The 21,475-nt window shown below is 44.5% G+C and overlaps 1 protein-coding gene across 2 annotated transcripts in view; it reads left to right on the top strand.

Moving 5' to 3' along the window:
• The first annotated feature begins 20,177 nt into the window (after window positions 1–20,177).
• Window positions 20,178–21,475, top strand: part of SMAP1 (small ArfGAP 1) — a 97,742-nt gene continuing 96,444 nt past the window's right edge. For both annotated transcript variants that reach the window (XM_086461482.1, XM_086461481.1), the window contains exon 1: window positions 20,178–20,295. In XM_086461482.1, coding sequence (XP_086317608.1) covers window positions 20,178–20,295 — 118 coding nt within the window. The remainder of the gene's footprint in view (window positions 20,296–21,475) is intronic.

Raw genomic sequence — 21,475 nt, 5'->3', positions numbered from 1 at the left:
CGGAAAAGTTACTCATTTACTTTATACCAAAATAAAAGTTTCAATTCTTATCTCTATTTTGTGCTCTTCCATCTCTGCTTTGACATGAGCCCAGGATTTTCCCTGTCACAGCAGTGCATGTGTTTTTTCTTTCAGTTTATGGGAACAAAAAAAGGGTTATGGCCTTTCAGATTTGTTGAAACAGGGGACTAATGGCAGAGCAGCATTAATTAATGATGGTGCTGGCATTATTTTAGACCACAGTAGCACTGGAAAACATGATGTTGGTTTGTTATCCCTGAGCAGATGAAAGAACAATTGCTCCTAGTCTTTGGGAGAAAATTAATGCATGGAGCTTGCTTCGTCATCTGCTGATTGCTGGGTAAGGTATGGAATGAGATGATGAGTGGTGATGGGTATATTTGGCAAGAAATCCCTCTAACATTTTGGGCTGCCTCGTCTGTAGGGAATTCTCATACAGCCTAATTTGGGAATAGCAGCTCAAATTTCACTTTGCAGTCCACAGAACCCTTTCCATCTGCTGTATTTCAGCAGCCAGACACATATTCATAAAACTTCAGAAGTGGTCTGCGTGTCATACTGTTCCTGGACACACAACAAAGCCAGTGTTGTTGTTGGATTTTTTTTTATTTTTTTTTTTTAAGTTAGGCTGGTTTCAAGGAAGTTGCCTTATCAGAGCCAGTTTTAGCATGGATATGCTGCTTTGCCAGACTCAAGGACAAGAGGCCTGGGAAGGGTTCAGGGTACTTGAGACAGGTCACTGATGCCTTGGTAATTTATTGACTGATTGGCACACAGGGGTTGTTTTCACTTAGTACGTGAGCAGCAGAACACACTACAGTGTGTCACTGGTGGCACACATCGAGCCCAAGTTCTGTGGGAAGCCAGTCAGCGTAGTTCCCTGTGACCAGTAAGAAATGTACAGTCCAATCCAGCATGTCACTAGATGTCACAGCCCCCTCTCGCACATCCTCTATGCTGCATCCAATCCCAAATTCATCATCCTTTCCTATCACCTCGCTCCCAATACCTCCAGCTCTTCTCCCCCGTCCCTTGGCTACGGGCTGGGCAAACCCAAGCAGCTGCAGAATGTATGAGTCACTGCGCTTTCCCGCTACCCCATGGAGATGCAGGATAACTCGCAGCCTTGCCAAGCATCCCCACATCGTCCTCTCCGGGAGCAGATAGGCGCTGTCGGCTGCTAAGCCCAGACGGGCTCTCAGCTGCCGCACAGGTACCGGTCTGGACTCCCAGCAGTTCCTGCCAAGTACCAGACAGGCGGCTCTCCTCTCTGGTCCTCTTCGGCAAGACAAAATGTGTCTGTTGTTCCTCTCCATGGAAGGAAATTATTTCAATAACAGCCTCCCACGCAGAGCTGAAACTGAAAATTGTAACCGTTTCTAGAACATGGATATCTACATACATTTGCATATCCTTACTCACTTTTATATATATATATATATATATATACACCTAATACAGAAACATTTGCAGATTTCATCCCTGTGTGGGAGGCTGGCACTTCATGAAACCATTTCACAATGCATTAAAACTTGATGGATAACAATTATAATAAAATATTTTATGTAGTAAAACTAGACCTGTTTCTTCTGGAGTTTGGTTAGTTTATAAACATTTTCAATCATTTTGAAAAGTGAAAAAGTTACGGGCAAATCAAGACTGGCATAAAAAGCAAATACTAATGTCTCACCTCCACTACTGAGAAGTTGTTTAGCAAGTGCACATATTTTGTGGTCATGAAAGAGGAATCCTGATGGGATACACCAAACTGTTAAAGAACCAATAGTGTCTGCTGGAACTATACCCAAAATCCAGCTAGGCCAGGATCCTTCATCTGACAGAGGTACCACGCAGCAGTCCGCTCGTAGCAGGCACTGTGGAACAATGGTGGGACAATTTTCTGTTTCAGTCTCCCGTTATCTCTTACCATGATCTTACGGTTTTTCTTTTAAGCATATGTAGTTTTTCAGCTCAGTTTTCTTTCAGGCCCCACATTTCTCAAGCAGTCCTATGTCTTGCACACAAAATAAATTGGCAAGAGACAGAACGAATATACAAAGATATAAATAAGCTTTGGAGACAATTTATGGAGCATTTGATCAGCTTCTCCTTTGAAATTGTTTCTTGATTTTTTAATACTTTGATTAGTGAAGAGGACTTACAGTGTTTCCTAAGTGGAAAAGGATAGACAATAAAAAGTTAAATATCATTAAAACAGTAATATAGAGAATAAATTTAAGATACTAGAGGCCTGATCAACTGTAACATTTCTACTGACTTTAATGTATGTGAGACTGAATCCAATGTGAATAAAAATTGCAAATACTCAACTGAAGCCACAGGAAGGTATGTTGGGTATTTCTCATGTGTAGTAACAACGTCATTACTCTTTTAGAGTAATGGGAGAAGAAAATTTGAAATGCTGTCAGATGCAGTTATATTTCTCAGTGGAGAAATCTCTCTGCGTATATCAGTCTTTTGCTTAATTCTGTTTCCAAAGTTTACAGTCATTGGTGAATCCTTACTTTGGGCTATTCATATGGCATTCAGTCCTATTCACGTATGTTATTTTTATGACTTTTATTTCCACCTGGAATTCTAATATGAACAGCCTCTAATTTCCATGATCCGTATCCCGCCCTCTAATTGCATGTGCCAAAACAAGAGGTTGGAGGACTACGTCATTCTGGGTTTCTCCCCAGGTATGCACAGTGTGCTGTATCCCTGACATTAAAAAACAATTCCTGGCCAAAACCAGCCCATATTTCTTACTTACCCAGGTGAGGCTCGTGCAGCTTCTGTAGCTCTTGGTGTTTGCTCTTCTGCTTGTAGGCTGTATTGCTGTTGTGCAGCAGTCACAGAACTGGCACAAAACGCTTCCTTTGCATCATCAGTAAACAATGGGAAGAATTTGGAAAATACATAGAGCCTCATACTTGGTAATCGCTGTTCTCTCACTTTATGATCAACAGTGCTCAGAAGGCTGTGTCATAGGAACTAAACCACATCAGTCGTGGCTGAAGTGTGTTTAAGAACAAGAAAAACAAGGAAGAGCACAAGAACAATGAAGATTGTGTGTGTGAATGGATTTATTATAGTTGGCTGATGGTGGGGAATGCCAGTTACTGCATGGGTCTGCAGAGGACAAGAGTAACTAAAAATTTCTTTGGAAATATACTTGTACATACTTCTTGAGTAAGAATCAACTCAAATGCGATATATTCACATAGTTTACCCCTCTAAAGAAGTGTACAGATATTAATACTCTTGGACATCAATCTGAGATATTTTTAAAGGCAAAGAAACGTGGATACTGTATGCAGTGAGAAAGCATCAGAGCAAAGACAAAGTGCTGAGGTCCCGTTCTGTTCTCCAGGCTGCTGACACTGTTGCTGTGGATTCATTGTTACATTAACACATATCTGTCTTCTCCCTCAAAGAAGAAATAGGTATTGGCAGAATTTTGGAGAAATTATTGATCTAAACCCTTACAGTGAGAAGGAAGGATTATTTTCATTGCACATACAAGACAATGCAAGGTGAAAATTATTTTCATTGCACATACAAGACAATGCAAGCTGCAAACCGTGAAGAGCATCAATGATGAACACAAGCATCCTGGCCAGGACAACACAAAACACTAACAACAGTTTGCACAACTCGAGACAACTGAACAAATTCTGCGATAACACTGTTCAGGCAGGTGAAGGTCAACCTGTTTGTGAAGGAAAGGCGCTGCTTCCCAGACTCCCTAGCGGTCAACACGGGCAGGCGATTTCGTATAGCACAGGGGCACGTGTCAGAAAAAGCCACACAACTGGGCTCCACTAGAGGCCACACAGGAGGAGAGAGAAACTGGGGGAGACCGATAAGCTGCACCTATCAGTTAGGCTGAAGTGAAAACAAACACACACTGTCCTCAGGCAAGTGACCTCTTGGAAACACCACCTAAACCCCAGATTTTTACACACTGAACCACGTGTGTCACATTCAGACTGTGTACACACTTTGTCAGTTCTTACACGTCTTCCTCAGAACAAGTATGTCTGTGTGTGACTGCAATAAAACAGCTTCTCAGAAGGAGCAATCTCATCAGTGCTTGTGCAACACCTTAGTTTCTTTTAACCGCTTTAAAGCAGTTCTTTTCTGTAACATTTTTTTTTTCTCAGTTTGTACCTTTCTGGGAGATTTCTCTTTTTTTGTCAGGGTTTTGTTAACATTAAAATCAGGTTAGTTGAAGGAGGAGAAATCCCATTTCTTCTTAATTTCAATTTGCTACCAAGTTCTTCACTTTTCTAGTAACATCCAGTATTTTTTCATAGTGTTTATGCTAAAAGTACAATTTAAACAAATTTCATCTATGGAAGTTGTTCATCTTTGAAAATTTAAAGGAAAAGAGTAGGACTCCTCACAGTAATCATTCACTAATAACAAAGCTTCAAATTCTATCAATCTTGTAGATTTCATCTGACATTTCTTAAAATGTTTTCCTTCATCCACATTTGTATTAATAAAAGTAAAAATACTTTTTAAAGATTTGTTCTCTAGTTTACTAGAAAGGGGCTTTTCCGTAGCAGAAAATAGGACCTTTTGGTTCTGACCACAGATGGAAGATGGCAGCTTTAGGACTAAAACAAAAGGCTGTACCTCCGCATTTATAAGCCCCACAGCTAAAGCAAGGCATGTAGAGCACCCAGTGCCTGTATTTTCAAGCCCAAGTGGTGCTCACCAACTGGCTACCTCTCAGCTGGAGACCAGCTCTGCAGGCTCTGCCATCTTCACCCTGGTTTTCTCAGGGGCAAGAACTCAAATTGCATGAAATATTGCTAGCTGCAAACTGGCTTGAGCTGTAGCTCAGGGTCTTGGAGCCTCTTGCCAGATATTTACCTCAGAGTGTTGGGGACTCATGAAGTCTCTTGCCGTAGATCCCCTGCCTGAGCTGGCCAAACTGTCCATGCATCATCGGGCTATCAGGCTGTTTTTCTATCATCTGTTGTTTCTCATACTGATGGCTCCTGTAGTATTTCTGACAGACAAAGAAATCTGGAAACAGAGATCAGGCTGTAGTCTGATGCTCCAAATTGGTTTGTGAATTAGGTACATTAAGAGCACTAGTCTTCAACTGAAGAATGGAATCTAAGACACGTGAGGTATTTTAGCCTTAGCCAGAAATGGGATCAGAACTGGGAAAACCTTACCTTCCAATTCTGCTCCCCTGATGCACATTCTTGGGAGATGCAATTCCGGGATGAGTCATGGCAGAAACTCTCCTGTATCTGAGACAGCTTGATGCTGTAAAGGGTCAACAAAGTGAGACAGCTGCTCTCAAGTGCAGGAATCAAGTGTTTCCTTGAACTTCAAAATCCATGCCATCTTCTAAAAATAAATACAAAGCAGATAGGTATTTCAGAAAGAACAAATGAAGCAAATGCCTTCACCTTAATCCAAGCTCCAGGGATGCAGGACTTGATAATAAAATGTTCTTTAGCAGCACTTAGAATCATAGACTCATAAAATCAAAGAATAGTTTGGTTTGGAAGGGACCTTTAGAGACCATCTAGTCCAACCCCCTGCAGTGAGCAGGGACATCTTTAGCTGGACCAGGTTGCCCAGAGCCCCGTCCAACCTGACCTTGAATGTTTCCAGGGATGGGGCTTCTACCACCTCTCTGGGCAGCCTGTTCCAGGGTTTCACCACCTTCAATGTAAAAAATTTCTTCCTTCTATGTAGCCTAAATCTGCCTTCTTTTAGTTTAAAACCATTACCCCTTGTCCTATCGCAGCAGGCCCTGCTAAAAAGATTGCCCCCATCTTTCTTGTAGGCCCCCTTTAAACACTGAAAGGCCACAATGAGATCTCCCCACAGCCTTCTCTTCTCCAGATAGAAGGACCCCAACTATCTCAGCCTGTCCTCATAGGGGAGGTGCTCCAGCCCCCTGATCATCTTCATGGCCCTCCTCTGGACCCGCTCCAGCAGGTCCATGCCTTTCTCGTGTTGAGGGCTCTAGAGCTGGACACAGCACTCCAGGCAGGGTCTCACCAAAGTGGAGCAGAGGGGGAGAATCACCTCCCTTGACCAGCTGCCCACAGTTCTTTTGATGCAGCCCAGGGTACGGTTGGCCTTCTAGGCTGCTGTGAGTGCACACTGCTGGCTCATGTCCAGCTTTTTGTCCACCAGGACCCCCAAGTCCTTCTGGGCAGGGCTGCTCTCAATCCCTTCATCCCCCGGCCTGTATTGATACTGGGGGTTGCCCCAACCCAGGTGCAGGACCTTGCATTTGGCCTTGCTGAACATCATGAGGTTCACATGGTCCCAATTCTCAAGCTTGTCCAAGTCCCTCTGGATGGCCTCCTGACCCTCAGATGTGTCAACTGCACCACTCAGCTTGGTGTTGCAAACTTGCTGAAGGTGCACTCAATCCAATTGTCTGTGTCACTGATGAAGATACCAAATAGCACTGATCCCACTATGGACCCCTGAAGGACACCACTTGTCACTGATCTCCATCCGGACAGAGCTGTTGACCACTACCCTCTGGATGCCACCATTCAACCAATTCCTCACCCACCAAACAGTCCACTTGTCAAATCCATATCTCTCGAATTTAGAGAGAAGGTTGTTGTGGGGGACCGTGTCAAAGGCCTTACAGAAGTCCAGATAGATGACATCTGTAGCTCTTTCCTTGTCCACTGATGTAGTCATTCCATCGCAGAAGGCCACTTGCGTGGTCAGGCAGGACTTGCCCTTGGTGAAGCCATGCTGGCTGTCCCGAATCACCCCGTCCTCCATGTGCTTTAGCATGGCTTCTAGGAGGATCGGTTCCATGATCTTCCCAGGCACAGAGGTAAGAGTGACAGGTCAGTAGTTCCCAGGGTCCTCCTTTCTACCCTTTTTAAAAATGGGTGCAATGTTTCCCTTTTCCCACTCGCCAGGGACTTCACCTGACTGACATGACTTTTCAAATATCATGGTGAGTGGCTTGGCAACTACAATAGCCAGTTCCCCCTGGACTCGGAGATGCATCTTGTCAGATCCCGTGGACTTATGTATGTTCAGGTTCCTCAGGTGATCATGAACCTGATCTTCTCTTACAGTGGGATGGACTTTGCTCTCCCAGTCCCCACCTTGCAACCCATCCACTCAAGAGGTGTGGGAAGAGAGTATGCCAGTGAAGACCAAGGCAAAAAAGGCATTGAGTACCTCAGCCTTCTCCTTGTCCTTTGTTACCAGCTTGCCAGACTTGCTCATCAGGAGGGGTACGCTTTCTTTAACCTTAGTTTTCTGGTTGACATGCCTGTAGAAGCTCTTCTTATTATTCTTTGCATCCCTTGCAAAGTTCTGCTCCAGCTGTGCCTTGACCTTCCTGACCCCATCCCTACACAACCGGGCAGTGTCCCTATACTCTTCCCAGGATATCTGTCCTTGCCTCCACTGTGTGTGCATTTCCATCTTGCTCTTTAGTTTGACCAGCAGGTCTTGACTCAGCCATGCTGGTCTCTTGCCTTCTTTCTTACTAGCGGGAATCGACAGCTCTTGCGCTCTATGGAAAGCGTCCTTAAAGATCTGCCAGCTCTGCTCTGCTCCCTTGTCCCTGAGGGCAGTTTCCCAGGGGGTCCTACTGACTAAGTCCTTGAAGAACTGGAAGTTTGCTTTCCTAAAATTCAGGGTCCTGACTTTACTCTTTGCCTGACCCATATCCTTCAGGACTGCAAACTCCACCAGCACATGATCCCTGCAGCCCAGGCTGCCTCCAATCCTGACATCACCGATTAGTTCACTTGTGTTGGTGACCATCAGGTCCAGTATTGCATCCCCTCTCGTAGGGCTATTACCTGGCTTAGGAATTTTTCCTCAAAGCATTCCAGGAGTCTCCTGGCTTGCCTACAGCTCGCAGTACTACTTTTCCAGCAGATGTCAGGGCAGTTGAAGTCCCCCAGCAGGACAAGAGCCTGCAAGCACGTAACCTCCTGCAGCTGGAGTGAGAAGACTTTGTCGATAGGCTCCTGCGAGTGCAAAGCCTTCTGTACCTGGAGTAAGAAGGCTTCATCAACAGGCTCCACTGATTAATCACTTTAAAAGGAGGCCAGTGCATTATCTTCATCTTATAGATGGGGAAACTAGGTCCTTGGAGGTGGAATGACTTGGCCAAAACCAGACCTGGGTCTGCCTGTATTGGATTAGACCTGTTTCATCCAGGCAAAAATGCTATCTATGACTACAGCCACCAGACACATCACAGGAAAGTACAAGAAAATGCACATTACATGTGTTGACAAATCTGCCTGTTTACAATATTGTACGGTGCAGAAGTGAAGTTGATGCAATTGGTAAGTTAAATTTTCAGCCCAAAGAAAGGCCATAGGAAATTATTTTTTCTTTCCTTTTATATGATACAAATAGGTTATGGAAATGTGTGCTACAAAAAAAGATGAAGAAGCTCAGAATTGTAGTCTTAAATTACACCATCAATGTCATGCAAACCACCCTGAAATTAGCTACTTAAAAAGCTTAGTTAATCTGTCATGTCTCTGAACACAGCAACTCGAAGGACATGAAATCTTGGCTTTAACTATTGAAATGCAAAGAGAGAAAGTCACAGAGAATATAAGGGACTTGTATAAGACTTACATGGATAAATTTTCAAATACCGGTGTGACACTCAGGGAAATTTACTCCTTGGTTATCTGAGGTGCAGGCAGTGAGATTCAGCTGAAACCAGAGGAGGCTGTGAATTGCTTGCAGTGTTTTGACTTGCAGGGGACTTCAGAATCATCAGGGAGACAGAAAAACCCACTGCTGATCTTGAGAGATTTAATGGAAAACAGCCCCAAACTAGAAATGAAATGAAATATTTATTAATATCCAAGTCTAATCAAACCAAAAAACACCCTCTCCTATGGAAACAGCAGAGGAATCACCTGTCCAAGAACCCCTTTCCATCAGATGCAATTTTAATCTATTTTTATTTTGCATTTTCCATTGGTTAAAAGTCGTACTATCACTGTAAGTCTCCCAAGTGAGTTGAAGGGGTTCAGTAGTATTTCTTAGCACGCCGATTAGGATTTCTACTGAATAGTGTGTCAAAAGGATAACATTTTACATAGCTACATGATTATCAGAATTTAAGAACTGTTGCAGTTAGGCAAGATCTAGGATTTGTTAGAACTATAAATCTAAATTAATCAACAGCACTTAAAAGTAGACAATGATTTTATTTTGATCTTAATATTGTTAATTTACTTATTACGAACCTTCTGCTAAGACTGACCACTTGTACTTCATAATAAAGGGAATACCAGAAGTCTTACCTGGCATTAAAGAGCTGTCATGGGCATGACTACTCTACGTGTGGATATTAGGGACAATTCCCATCAGATCATATGATAGTAAGAATACACAGCAATATGTATTGGGTGTGTCATTTAAACTGAAGATTCAGCAATAATCTCACATCGTCAGAATTTTAAGGACAACATTGCTCATTACAAATTATCCTTTAGAGAGCAAGTAATTATGTCCTGCCTAGCACTAGACTGTTGTTAATGTGCTGTATTAACACGACAATGTTTAAATAGAGCTCCAAGTCAAAATTATCCTGACGCACGAAGCATTCAAGCGTTACATTGGACACCTTATTTCAATAATCAGCATGTTCCAGGTCATTCCTGCAACTGGTCCAATTAAGAAAGTCCCCTTCTGCACAGCATCCAAGAACATGAGCAGGATCTAGCAATGTACTAAAGCTGTTGGTGTAAAGCAGCAGTTGTTACAGCACGACAGTTTTTCTTGCCTTTCCTGCAATACGGATGGTACGTGCCACGCCACACGACAGGCTCTGATCTGCACTTTCTGAGGAACAGAAACAGTCAGTTCTACTGCTCCATGTACTTACTCCAGTCTTCACAGTATCAGGTACTGAAAATTTAAAAAAAAACAGTGCTTGTCAAATAATGATCCTCTTTAGTTAGACTCAACATTGCATATAAGATACACTTACATCGTTTTTTGGGGTTTTTTTTAGCCTAGAATCCCTATGCTTTCTTTTTTATTCATTATTTTATAGTACTCAGTAACATACTTCTTATTTTTCAGGAGACAAATCCCTCCTCTAAAGACTTGCAGTGCATACTGGAACTCTGCATGGGAGTAAAGCCTGAAAATAGACCATCTTTCTGCAGTTCAGAGGCCCTCGAATAATCTGGCAGGCAACTGACATTAAAGAACACAAAACGAAGATTCAGAAGTGAGAAGTGAGTTATGGAAAGTAGATCTTAATCTCGATCTTGCAGTCAAACAAATGGACATCGTGAAGATCATTTTTAGAAATGAGGCATAGGACTTGTCTTGGAGTCTCTAACAGCCTTTTTTATTACTACAAACTGTCTTTAAATCTGCCCTGAGATTTTTATATGATCAAGCTTTTCCTTTTTCTCTCTGTAATTTCTGCACCCATTACCTAGCTGGACTTTTTGTTCTATAGCCTTCTCCTTTCACTTCCTAAACAAAAAGGTTATTTCATATTCGTTAAATGAAACACATGGCTTTCAAAGTATGTCTCAGAACAGTACACTTTTCTTCAAGAAAAAGAAATACGGTTTCCAGATAAAACATCAGAATGAAATAAACACAGAAACAATGCGCCTTTGGGGAGTAAGAAAACATTCCAGGGCTGATTATACTTGCCAGAACATTGAACATGGACTCATCGGGTTGATTAAGTCTGTCATAACAGCAAATCATTAAGCCATAAAAGAGAAAATTCAATATACTTTCTAGAGATAGAAGTTTATTTTTAAACAATCAAAATAATATTGCTTTTAAAAAATCCCTGGTGCTTTACTGTACTAGTATTTTGAGCAGGACTTTGATGGCAAAGATGCTGTAGCAATAGAAGCACAGACATCGCCATGTTAATTTTTCTTTTTTATTACATGACATATCTGTCCGGGCCCGTGTCAATAAAGACAAACCTGCCAGGTAGAGGAGTAACCAGGGCCATACAGCCCAACAGGGAAAGGAAACAGCTGAGGGGCAAAGGACGCACGCAGATTCTGTACGGAGAGAAAACCTCTTGTTGAAAAGCCATGCAGTTACAAAGGGGTTTCCACAAAACTCTCCCATTCCATGAAAACCTGATCTGATCTGGAGCGAATTCCAGAATCAGCCTAAAGCGAGGCAGTAAAAGGTTGAAGCGAGCTAGGGAGCTGGAGGGCATCCCAGACAGGCAGATGCCTGTCCAGAAAGATCCCATCCTCTTGCACACACTGTGTAGGGCCACGCAGCTCTTCAAGAGCTGCACATTCTTGGAGTCAGAGCTCATATTCTCCTGAGCAGTAGAACTGCAAGTTTTGTTCACAAAACAAGCAAAACATCACAGCAACCACCCCTGACTTCATGCTTCGAGAGGCAGCCACCTAAAAGTTTTAGCTGCCCAATGTAGCCACTGCTCTGTGAACACATCCAAGTATGTTTCTCCTCAAGTGATCAACCACAGAAGGGCTGAAAAAGGAGATATTATTTTTTTTCTTTTTTACAGCAAATCACTTTTCTCATTTCTTGAGTACCCAGTAGCTGAGGAGAAACATGTTTTCCTGCAGATATGAGCTCAGCTTGTGAGTGCTACGGACATTCTTTTATTGATAAAAGACTCCCTGCTCACTAAAAATATCCAGCTTTTGAAGTAGAAATGATCCTTCTTCAGCATCTCTAGACTTCAGAGAAACTCAGAAGCCAGTATGGTTTGCTATGACCCCACCCCCTCAGACTCCCCCAGTATGAAATTATCTTGAAGGAGAAAAAGTAAAATGAAAGTATTCAAAACATTTCTCCTCAACATTTCCACTTCTCTGAGGAAGATTCTGCTAAGACAAAAATGGATAGCATTGGCAGCACCACTGCAGACTTTCAAACAGGTAAGATCTAACATGGAATTATTAATTGCTCCTCATCATAAGGGGCATTGAAAAGACACACACTGACTTATTTACACTAGTATTTAAACAGTACTGCAGAAAAGAGAAGGAAAAGCATACAGAGGAAAAATCATCTCAAAAGCTACTTATATACGGATTCTCTTTTGTCTGCAACAGGCTGAAGCTTGCAATTCATCAGCTGGTCTTTAACCTGCACTATCTGCAAGTTCATGATTTCATTGAGGTGAAAAAATAGGCTACATAAATCATAGTTTCTGTTGCTGAAGAGCTAAAATTGAGATTTGTTCCATGTGAAGCCAAAATCAAAAACTCCTAGCTTTAGTGCCTATCCTGTCGTTCACTCCGTCACCAAAACAATTTTAAGCTTCAAAGACTATCTTTTGCACAGTAGCACATGAAACAGTAATAACAATGGAGCTCAGCTGTCCCTCTTTGTATTTTCTTTTCACATTTCTCCCTAATCTTTCAAATTTATGATTTTACATGTGATTATTGCTCTTCTTCTTGGCTAGATATCAAGGACTATCGATACCTAAGGCTGGTATTCTTATCCTCCAAGCCTGAGTGAGCCAAAAGCATGACTCACAAACTTCCATCTAACAGTCTCTCTGTTCAAAAAGCCCAATCTTAGAGTGAGATAAATTGAAATGAAAAGACTCGGGCTGAAACATACACATAGCCTTAAATAGCTGAAAATACTCCATGAGCCTGGACAGTACAAAGCATTAAATTTTTTAGATCTTGTCCATAGAATTGTTTAGGTTGGAAAAGACCTTTAAGATCATCAAGTCCAACTGTTAGCTATTAAAACACAAAATATTTCTAGTTTTATGGATGTCATAAATACATCATGTTAGCATTTTAAAGGACAACCAGACTGAATACTGGTATGAGTTTCCATTTCCTTATAATCTGCACCTACACTATCATCCACACTAGAATACAATGGCCAAATACATGCAGTAGGTTAAAGCATAATTGTATATATGCAAATCAGCTCTACAGTATGGTATTTTTTTCTGAGTTTACACAATTACGACTGACAGCAAAGCTCATTGAAATGTATTTAGTCATTTGCACTCATCTGCTTAATTTACAGTTACCTCCCAGGTACTCATTTGTATTTACAATTACAATGCAGATTTACTAGTAACTCTCAAGAAAACAAGATTGTTGGTGAAGTGTCATCATGTGCTGGGATGTCACTAGATGATGTCACTTCACAAAAGATGGAGATCCCTTTCTAGTGTCATGAATTTCTGCCTTAATTTTCAGAAGTGCAAACACATCACAATCTTTTGATTTCAGTGTATTTCAAATGCTCAGCACTTATAGAAATTAGACTGCGTTATCTAGGATGTCACAACGTTGATAGTTCATCTAATACCAGGTGCTCTGTCTCTGTGTAGAAGTAAAGGAAGAACCAAGAAACTGGAAGAAAAATTTGCTACTTCTAATATCTCATCTCTCCAGTCAAGTTGCTGTACAGAAACTAGAAGCCGTCGAAAATGCAGCCTCACCTATAAATCTTGCTCCTTTTATACTTTTCAACCATCTTGGGAGTGATACTGTAACTGTTTGCTTCACGGGCCAGGCAGTAAGCGCTCAGACTGTAAGAACACATGACTCATGCCACTCCTGGGGCAAGCCCACAACGGTTATCGATCAGACTTGCAATTGCAGTGACCCTACAAGGCTGTCAAACATTTACTACCCATTTGGGGGATGACGAGATGTAATCTTGTTACTCCTGTGTACACAGTATTTTCAACTATGGTTTAGACAGTCTTGTCCCTAACAACTTTTGCATTGCATAAGGATTCTTTTTATAGTATCAATACATTCTGTCCTGTATAGTTTAAGTTTTGTAAAGCATAAATTAATCTCAGTATTACGTTCAATTATACATATAGGGTGTATACTAACATTAAAAAGGTTTATCAAAGCAGAATTAAAATTGAGCTTTGAAAACTAAACATTCTGATTTTCAAACACTGGGGCTAGTTTTTTTATAAAAATACTGCATTTTTTAACACTTTGTTGAATATGTTTGTCAGGCTGTATTTTGCTTTTTAAGCAAAGAAGAAAAATATGAGGAAACCCTTGGTATAGTTGTAGATTCCTTGATACCGATGTTATTTCATGTAACATGAAGTTACTATGGCTTCCTCTCTTTTTTTTGATTGAAGATAACAGAACTAGAGCTGGGCAGGACTTTTCCTACACAAAGTACACCGCTGAAAAACTCTCATTAATTAAAAACAACACTGAGAATTCTTTTCTTTAAATGTCTAACTTTTGTACACTTGGGTACGAGATCATCACCCTTTCTACCCTTTATAGTCAAGGAGGAGACACAAATGACGCAGAAAGTGATTCACTTCCTTCTAAGACAGGCCCTCCAGATGGTAACTCAGCTCACCCCAGTCAGACACCTGCCTGAGAACAAGGCAAACCACCTCCAGGAATGTCCGTTTCTCTCCACTGGCTATCAAGGGTAGACGGTGACTGGCTCATAGCTCACGATTTTCTTAAGTCTGTGACAGACATTCTGTCTAAAGTGTTGAAACACAGTGGTCAAGGTTAACTTCTCGGGTTCTGCCATTCTCTGCCAGCCAAGGACTGCAGGCACCACGTTACCTGACCCCATGGGCTGGCCAGAGTCCGCAGCCTGGGAAGCCAACTTTGAAGAGTTGTTTCAGAAACATTATTGAAATGTCCATTTCCTAGGAAGTTATACATCTTTTTCTTTCTTAAGAGCATGAAACCATCTGAAGCACCAAGGTTTCTTATGAATCAGAAATTCTCAAACTCAACAACTCTAACTGGAATGCTGTTTATTTCTGGACTTTGAGGATGAGGCATTAGAAAAACACAGCTATTTTAACACCTGGTTTCAAGCCAGTTAATAACTTTGCACCTGATACATTCTTCCCCATTAAGTCAAATTTATGCTAATACTGTCCTGATTAGCAAATACTATTTAAAGCTGGTTTATGGGATGATTTCTGAATAAGGTAGGTGTCTAGATTCAGTGAATTTCAGTCAGGAAGATTATATTCAGTGAATTTCAGCTATCAGATTATAAGACAACACGAACTTCACAAGTTATCCATAGGTATCCCTGCAGAACAGTGGAATAGCCTACAGGATGACAAGCAGTGACAGCTAGGGAGAGGTCTTTTTCATGCTGGGTAAATCTGTGCTTTTACTGAACACAACACAATCTCTAGCATTGGAAACTGCAGCGCTCCAGTATTTAGGTTACTTTATGGAAAATTCAGTTAACCACATGAAACTCACTCAATTCTAAAGATACAGGTCTTGAAACACATGAGTATGTACTCAAACAAATCCAAAACTGGATTGTATAGGCTGTGCTCTGCAGGGCATAATGAAAGTTCTTCACCTTTACCAAAGGGCGCTAAGCTGACAGGCTCAGCACGACAACTGTGTATCTTCTCCTTCTGAAGGAGCCTTAGGTGGCAACATCTCTGGCCTCTCTGCACTATATTTCACAGCATGGTGTGGGCAGACCTTAACTCATTCTATACATCATACTGTATCCTGAAAGACATCTTTTCTTCCATTTTTTTTTTCTCTCTGAAAAATGCTTCAGGCAGTAACTTCACATCTACAACACTGCTTCTCTTTAGAATCTAGAAAAAGCAGCAAAGGCACAGAAGGAATACAATTTTGTCTTCCTTAGATTCATTTGAGCTCTCAGGGAAATACCTAATAATGCATTTACAACATGCTGTTTTCAAAGCACTATCTATTAAAATATTAATAACCTATTCCTCTCAGCCCCATAGTGAAGCAGGTGACTTCATATTTCTACTACTTTACAGAAGCATGTGTAAGTACCTCAAAAGAAAGGACAGTGTTCAGAGCTGAACACAAGCAGCACATCTTCATGCTCAACAGAAGAGGATATCCCACATCAATCCACCCCAGCACACACACAAGGCAAGAGTTAGACCCAGGAAATATGCAATCAGGACATCTAGTTTTAAGGCACTAAGGGCCAAAGCACACACCGAACAATACACTTACTCCACACTTGTGTAGGTTTTTTTCAAGCACAGGAACTGGATCAATAGCCACTTTTCACGGCAAGTATCACTGTATTTATTTTTAAATCAGATAAACTGATGCACATTAAGTTAAACCGAATGCTCAAAGCTATGTGAAACCTTCTGGTAATATGGTAGAGAGCTTCAGACTGCATGTAATTTACAGGTGTCCTGGTTTGGGCTAAACCAGAACTAATTCTGTTTTAGTGCTTTAATTTTTCAGTTAAGTCACTTCTAACCAACTGCACTTTCTGAAACAGCAGCATGTTTTTCCAGACAGTGACGGCTCCCAGCAGTGGTCAGGCCTGATGTTTATAGTTCGTACCAAGGAATGGGATGCAGAGAGGCCCTTGCTTACACTTGTTCTTATGGCGACCAAGGTCACTGCTAAATCTTGTACTCCGTGTTTGGGTGCCATAAGTGAAAAGGGTCACAAGCACGAAAAAGGTCGCACCTGCAGGGAGGAGCAAACTGGACAGGTGACCCAAACCTGACCAACAGAGTATTCCATCCCACAGATGTCATATTCAGTATAAAGCTGAGGGATCACGAGGGTCAATCTCTCTTCTTCAATGGCCAACATCTGAGGAGGACTCTGTCTGTGATCCCGATCCGTGCATCCCTGAATCCAGTGCCTGAGTCCAGCTCCTGCATCCCGTCCCTGTCTGCTGCTGCGTCCAGCCTGGGACTGCCCCAGTGGTGACATATCGTCATCAGGGTGGGGGGAGCTGGGTTCGGTATTGGTTTTGTATCTATTTGTACATATTGTATATATTTCATTATTATTATCTTTTCTTTTATTGTTATTGTTTCATTAAAGCTGTTTTAGTTTTCTTTTTCCAAATCATAAAGTCTCTCTCCCTTGTTCTCTCTCCCTTTCCCTTTTTGGAGGGGAGAGGGGTTAATAGAGAGTGTCTGTCATTCGTTAGTGGCCGGCCCAGCCTCAAACCGTGACAACAGGTCAAGTCTGTCACAACATACAAAAGCAACTACTATTTTCTTCTAAAATGGTGGTGCTACTGCTTACCTAGTGTATGAGAGGCATGTTCATCTCCTTTTCTCTCTCAGGGAATTCCTACCCACAGCTCTTGCCTTTCTGAAAACCATTCTGCTCCTCAGAGCCCTGGGATGATGGCAAGGAGTAGAGGTATTTGCTGTGCTTCTAGCTGAAGCTGGTTTTCTCTACAAAAGATCCAGTAATCAATACCACTTCGGGCTAGAAGAGGAAAGCATTTGTAAAGTATCTAGCTAGAAGTCAGTCCTGTTTAATGCCGTGTTTAAGCAGCCAGGACTATTGCGCCCCAACCACGGAGTCCCTAGCCAAGTATGGCCAATATCAGGCTACATTAACGTTTGTTTTACACTCCTTCTGGTGCAGTAAGTCTTTGGATACAGGCACTGCGGTAAGGCAGCTGGAGCTCAAGTTTGTTGTGCCATGCTGTATTTTTAGTTTTAACCCTTAATCCCTGCCTCCAAGTAGGATGCTAAACCATCTCTTGGAATTATGTATCAATACCACATCCTCATTTTGCAAGCTCATACTCAGTAACTCACTGGCCAGGACACTCTCCCAGCCTATGGGCAGTCCTTAACTCCCTGCTTTATTTGAGGGAGGTCTAAACACATTCTCCCATGTTAGGTGCTAGCTTAACTACTAATTAACCTGCTGTGCAGTATAATCAGTTCTTTCCGTTGTAACTCTTCCAAACTTAGAGGATAATTAGTTCACCATTGGATCTGAGAAAAAGAAAGATACAGAGAATGATTCAGTAATTTAACAGCTGAGAGAGAAAAGACCTGAATTTCCATCTGCCTCACTTAAGTATTTTATAGGCTATATATAGGCTTCAGCTCTTTCCAGAAGGGTTGGATTAGAAGGAAAAAAAATAAAGGAAGCTAGAATTGAGCTGACAAAAAGGATGTTACTGGTGAACAGCCTCAACAGAGTACTCAGCAAATGGATCTAATACAAAATGGAGAAAGGGGAGACTAGAGACATGGTACTTGAGAGGGGGAAAGTGTAGAAGTGTACAGCTTTGTTGACAGAAAATCAGCCTGGGCTGTGCCTTCTGATTGGCATATGCCTTACTTTGGGTCCAACGCACAGAGCAGCCCTGGGATCCAACTCTGCCTTCCTCAGAGCCTCACACCACCTGAGTGGGAGTGAAAAAGCACCAGTCTCCTCGTTGTAAAGTCTCTGCTGCCCATAATGCTTTTTCACAGACAGAAACACGTACTTGTCAAGAAAATTGAGAGGGCAAATTAATGTTATAGCAGTGCCCATTCAATCAAGAGGCTGTAGCAACTTTTCCTTCCTCCATCACGAGCCTGGAGAGATGCCTGCTCCAAGAACACAGCACTACCTAATACCACTGACACTGGCAGATCACTAGGCTGTGTGTTTTGGGGTACTTATCACCCTTGGGCTGCCACCTGGGGAGGGACAGACTACCAGACACCCCGTAGTCATAGAATCATAGAATCACAGAATAGTTTGGGTTGGAAGTGACCTTTAGAGGCCATCTAGTCCAACCCCCTGCAGTGAGCAGGGACACCTTTAGCTGGACCAGGTTGCTCAGAGCCCCGTCCAACCTGATCTGGAATGTTCCCAGGGATGGGGCTTCTGCCACCTCTCTGGGCAGCCTGTTCCAGGGTTTCACCACCCTCGTTGTGAAAAATTTCGTCCTCATATCTAGTCTAAATCTGCCCTCTTTTAGTTTAAAACCATTACTCCTTGTCCTATCACAGCAGGCCCTGCTAAAAAGATTCCCTCCCCACCTTTCCTGTAGGCCCCCTTGAAGGACTGGAAGGCCACTGTAAGGTCTCCTTGGAGCCTTCTCTTCTCCAGGCTGAACAACCCAGCTCTCTGTCCTCACAGAGGAGGTGCTCCAGCCCCCTGATCATCTTCATGGCCCTCCTTTGGACCTGCTCCAGCAGGTCATGTCTTTCTTACAGTTTTGCTGCAGGCCCCAGAGCTGGACACAGCACTACAGGTGGGGTCTCAACAAAGCAAAGCAGAGGGGCAGAATCACCTCCCTCGACCTGGTGGCCACAGTTCTCTTGGTGCAGCCCAGGATACGGTTGGCCTTTTGGGCTGCTGTGAGCACACATTGCCAGCTCATGTCCAGCTTTTTGTCCACCAGGACCCCCAAGTCCTTCTGGGCGGGGCTGCTCTCAATGCCTTCATTCCCCGGCCTGTATTGACACCGGGGGTTGTCCCGACCCAGGTGCAGGACCTTGCACTAGTCCAAGAGTAAAATAATTGCTCTAAACAGCGGAAGGTGCAGATCCACCTTCCCACAGGCAAAGAGAAGCGCCAAGGCTAGGCCGATCACGCCGAGGGCAGGCGCGCTACTGCCACCGTGTTCTGGGGAGCCCGACCCAAGCAGGGCTTCCCGCCCGCGGTTCCCCAGCGCCGTGAGGTAAGGCGGGCGGGTTTGCGGCCGGCGGGGCCCGAGGACAGCTGCACCGGAGCTGCGAGAAGGGCCCCGACGCCCGAACGGCCGCGCACGGCACAGAGGCAGGGACAAGGTGGCTACCCGGGGAAAAACGTCCCACTGCTCCGGGGCTCGGCGCTGCTCTCAGCGCAGACCCCCCAGCCTCAGAGGCCGCCGCCCGCCGGAGCCGGGGCGGGGCGGGGCGCGCCGTCCCTCAGGCCGCCCTCGGGGCCGCCCCGCCCCGCCCCGCCCGCACAGGTGCTACCGGCGGCTGACCCCAGGCGCTACCTGGAGGGCGGGGTCAGCCGCCGGCGGATGGATATCACCCGCTCTCGGGAGGTGACGCGTGCCCCTGGGAATATGTCTGTGCCCTTCCAAAGCCGCGTCAGGACGCAGCGGATCTCCGTCGCCCTTTGGAGAGTCCTCGCGAGGACGGGCGACATGTCAGCGCGGCATTAGGACCCCGCGGACTATTTTTCACTCGCGGCGCGCAGGGCTGCTGTGGCAGCGGTGGGCGCGCGCGCGCTCGCTCGCTCACTCACAAGAGAGGGCGCGGGCGGCGGATGCGTCCGCGGCCGTAAGTAGTTCCGGTTGAGGAAGTCGGCGCTCGCAGCAGCCGGTTCCGTGGCTGCGCCTGGGCAGGAGCGCCGCGTCCCGAGCGGTGCCGAGCCCGGCCCGGCCCAGCCCCAGCCCCGCCGCCCGCCGCCGCCATGGCCACCCGCTCCTGCCGGGAGAAGGCGCAGAAGCAGAACGAGCAGCACCAGGCCATCCTGGCCAAGCTGCTGCGGGAGGAGGACAACAAGTACTGCGCGGACTGCGAGGCCAAGGGTACGGCGGGGCGGGGGAGGCAGGGGGGCGGGCCGGCCGGCCCAGGTGCGGCGCTGCCGGCGGGGGCCCTGCGTGTGTCCGCCCGCCCCTGCCTCGGTGAGGACCCGGGCTGGGGCGGGGGTCGGCGGCTCGGCAGCGAGGCCCGGGGAGCGGCGCCGCCCCGCCACTCCGCCCCGCTCCACGTCCGCAGGGGCGGCGGGGCGCTGCCGGGGCCGCACTGCTGGCGGTGGCGACCGGCCCCCTCGCCAAACGGGGCGCGGAGGGGCGGCAGCAGGAATCTGCGTGGCTTGGGGAGAGCGGCGATGGAAGCCAGATAACCTTTAATTTCGTTGTGAATCGATTCCCGCCTCTCCATCCAGCTGAGCTGTAGCTACGTTAGCCTAAAGTGAGGAACCCCCCGGCTGAGGCTTTATGCAATGACTGGCCTAGCCCTTTCCTGAAGTTTCACTGCCGCGTCCCCTTCCTGCGCTGCCAGGTATCGATCAGGAGTGGTCTGTGTCAGTGGCCTTCAGGAAGTCGTTTGGCGATGCGGGGGGTAGATGTTGGGCGAGTTGGATGTTGAGTATCCAAAACAATGTCCTTCAGTGTTGACTCAGTCGCGTAAATGCCAAGCTATTAGAGTCTGGGTGACTGTGTCTAGTTAAGTATGTCGCAGATCTAGCTTTGGTGATGAATGGAATTTTAAAGATTATATCGCTGTCAAATCTTACCTCTCTTTAGTCTGATAGTTTTATTCTGCACAAAGTAGGTATATGTTTGCATTTGTATTTGCCTTGGGTTCTGTTGCTTTGAAATGGAAAAATGTAGCACACCCCTCTCTCACCTAGAGCTGTCTCATTGAGATGTTATCCTAAATAAGATGACTGCACAGTAGGTTACTGCTTTAAGTATAATACTTTCCGAATAACAACTAGGTGTTTGCACTGTATGATTAGCTCCAGAACTGCCCTGTTCGGTCCTTCTGCACCTCAGCTGGAGGTTAGGTATGGTGGGCTAGTTTGAGCACCCATGAATGGCACTATGTTTAGAATTTCCCTTTCCACTCTGCGCATGCTACTTCTTTTGCCATGGGCATAAATCATGCAGTGCCTTGCACGATGATGTTGTTTGATACATCAGAAACACAGAAATAAGACTTTATTTTCCTAGTGTATAACCCTAAGAAGTGTATAATGCGGAT

This window comes from Leptosomus discolor, chromosome 2 (assembly GCF_034619465.1).
Source record: "Leptosomus discolor isolate bLepDis1 chromosome 2, bLepDis1.hap2, whole genome shotgun sequence".
NCBI lineage: Eukaryota > Metazoa > Chordata > Aves > Leptosomiformes > Leptosomidae > Leptosomus > Leptosomus discolor.
This window is presented reverse-complemented; position numbering and strand designations above follow the sequence as displayed.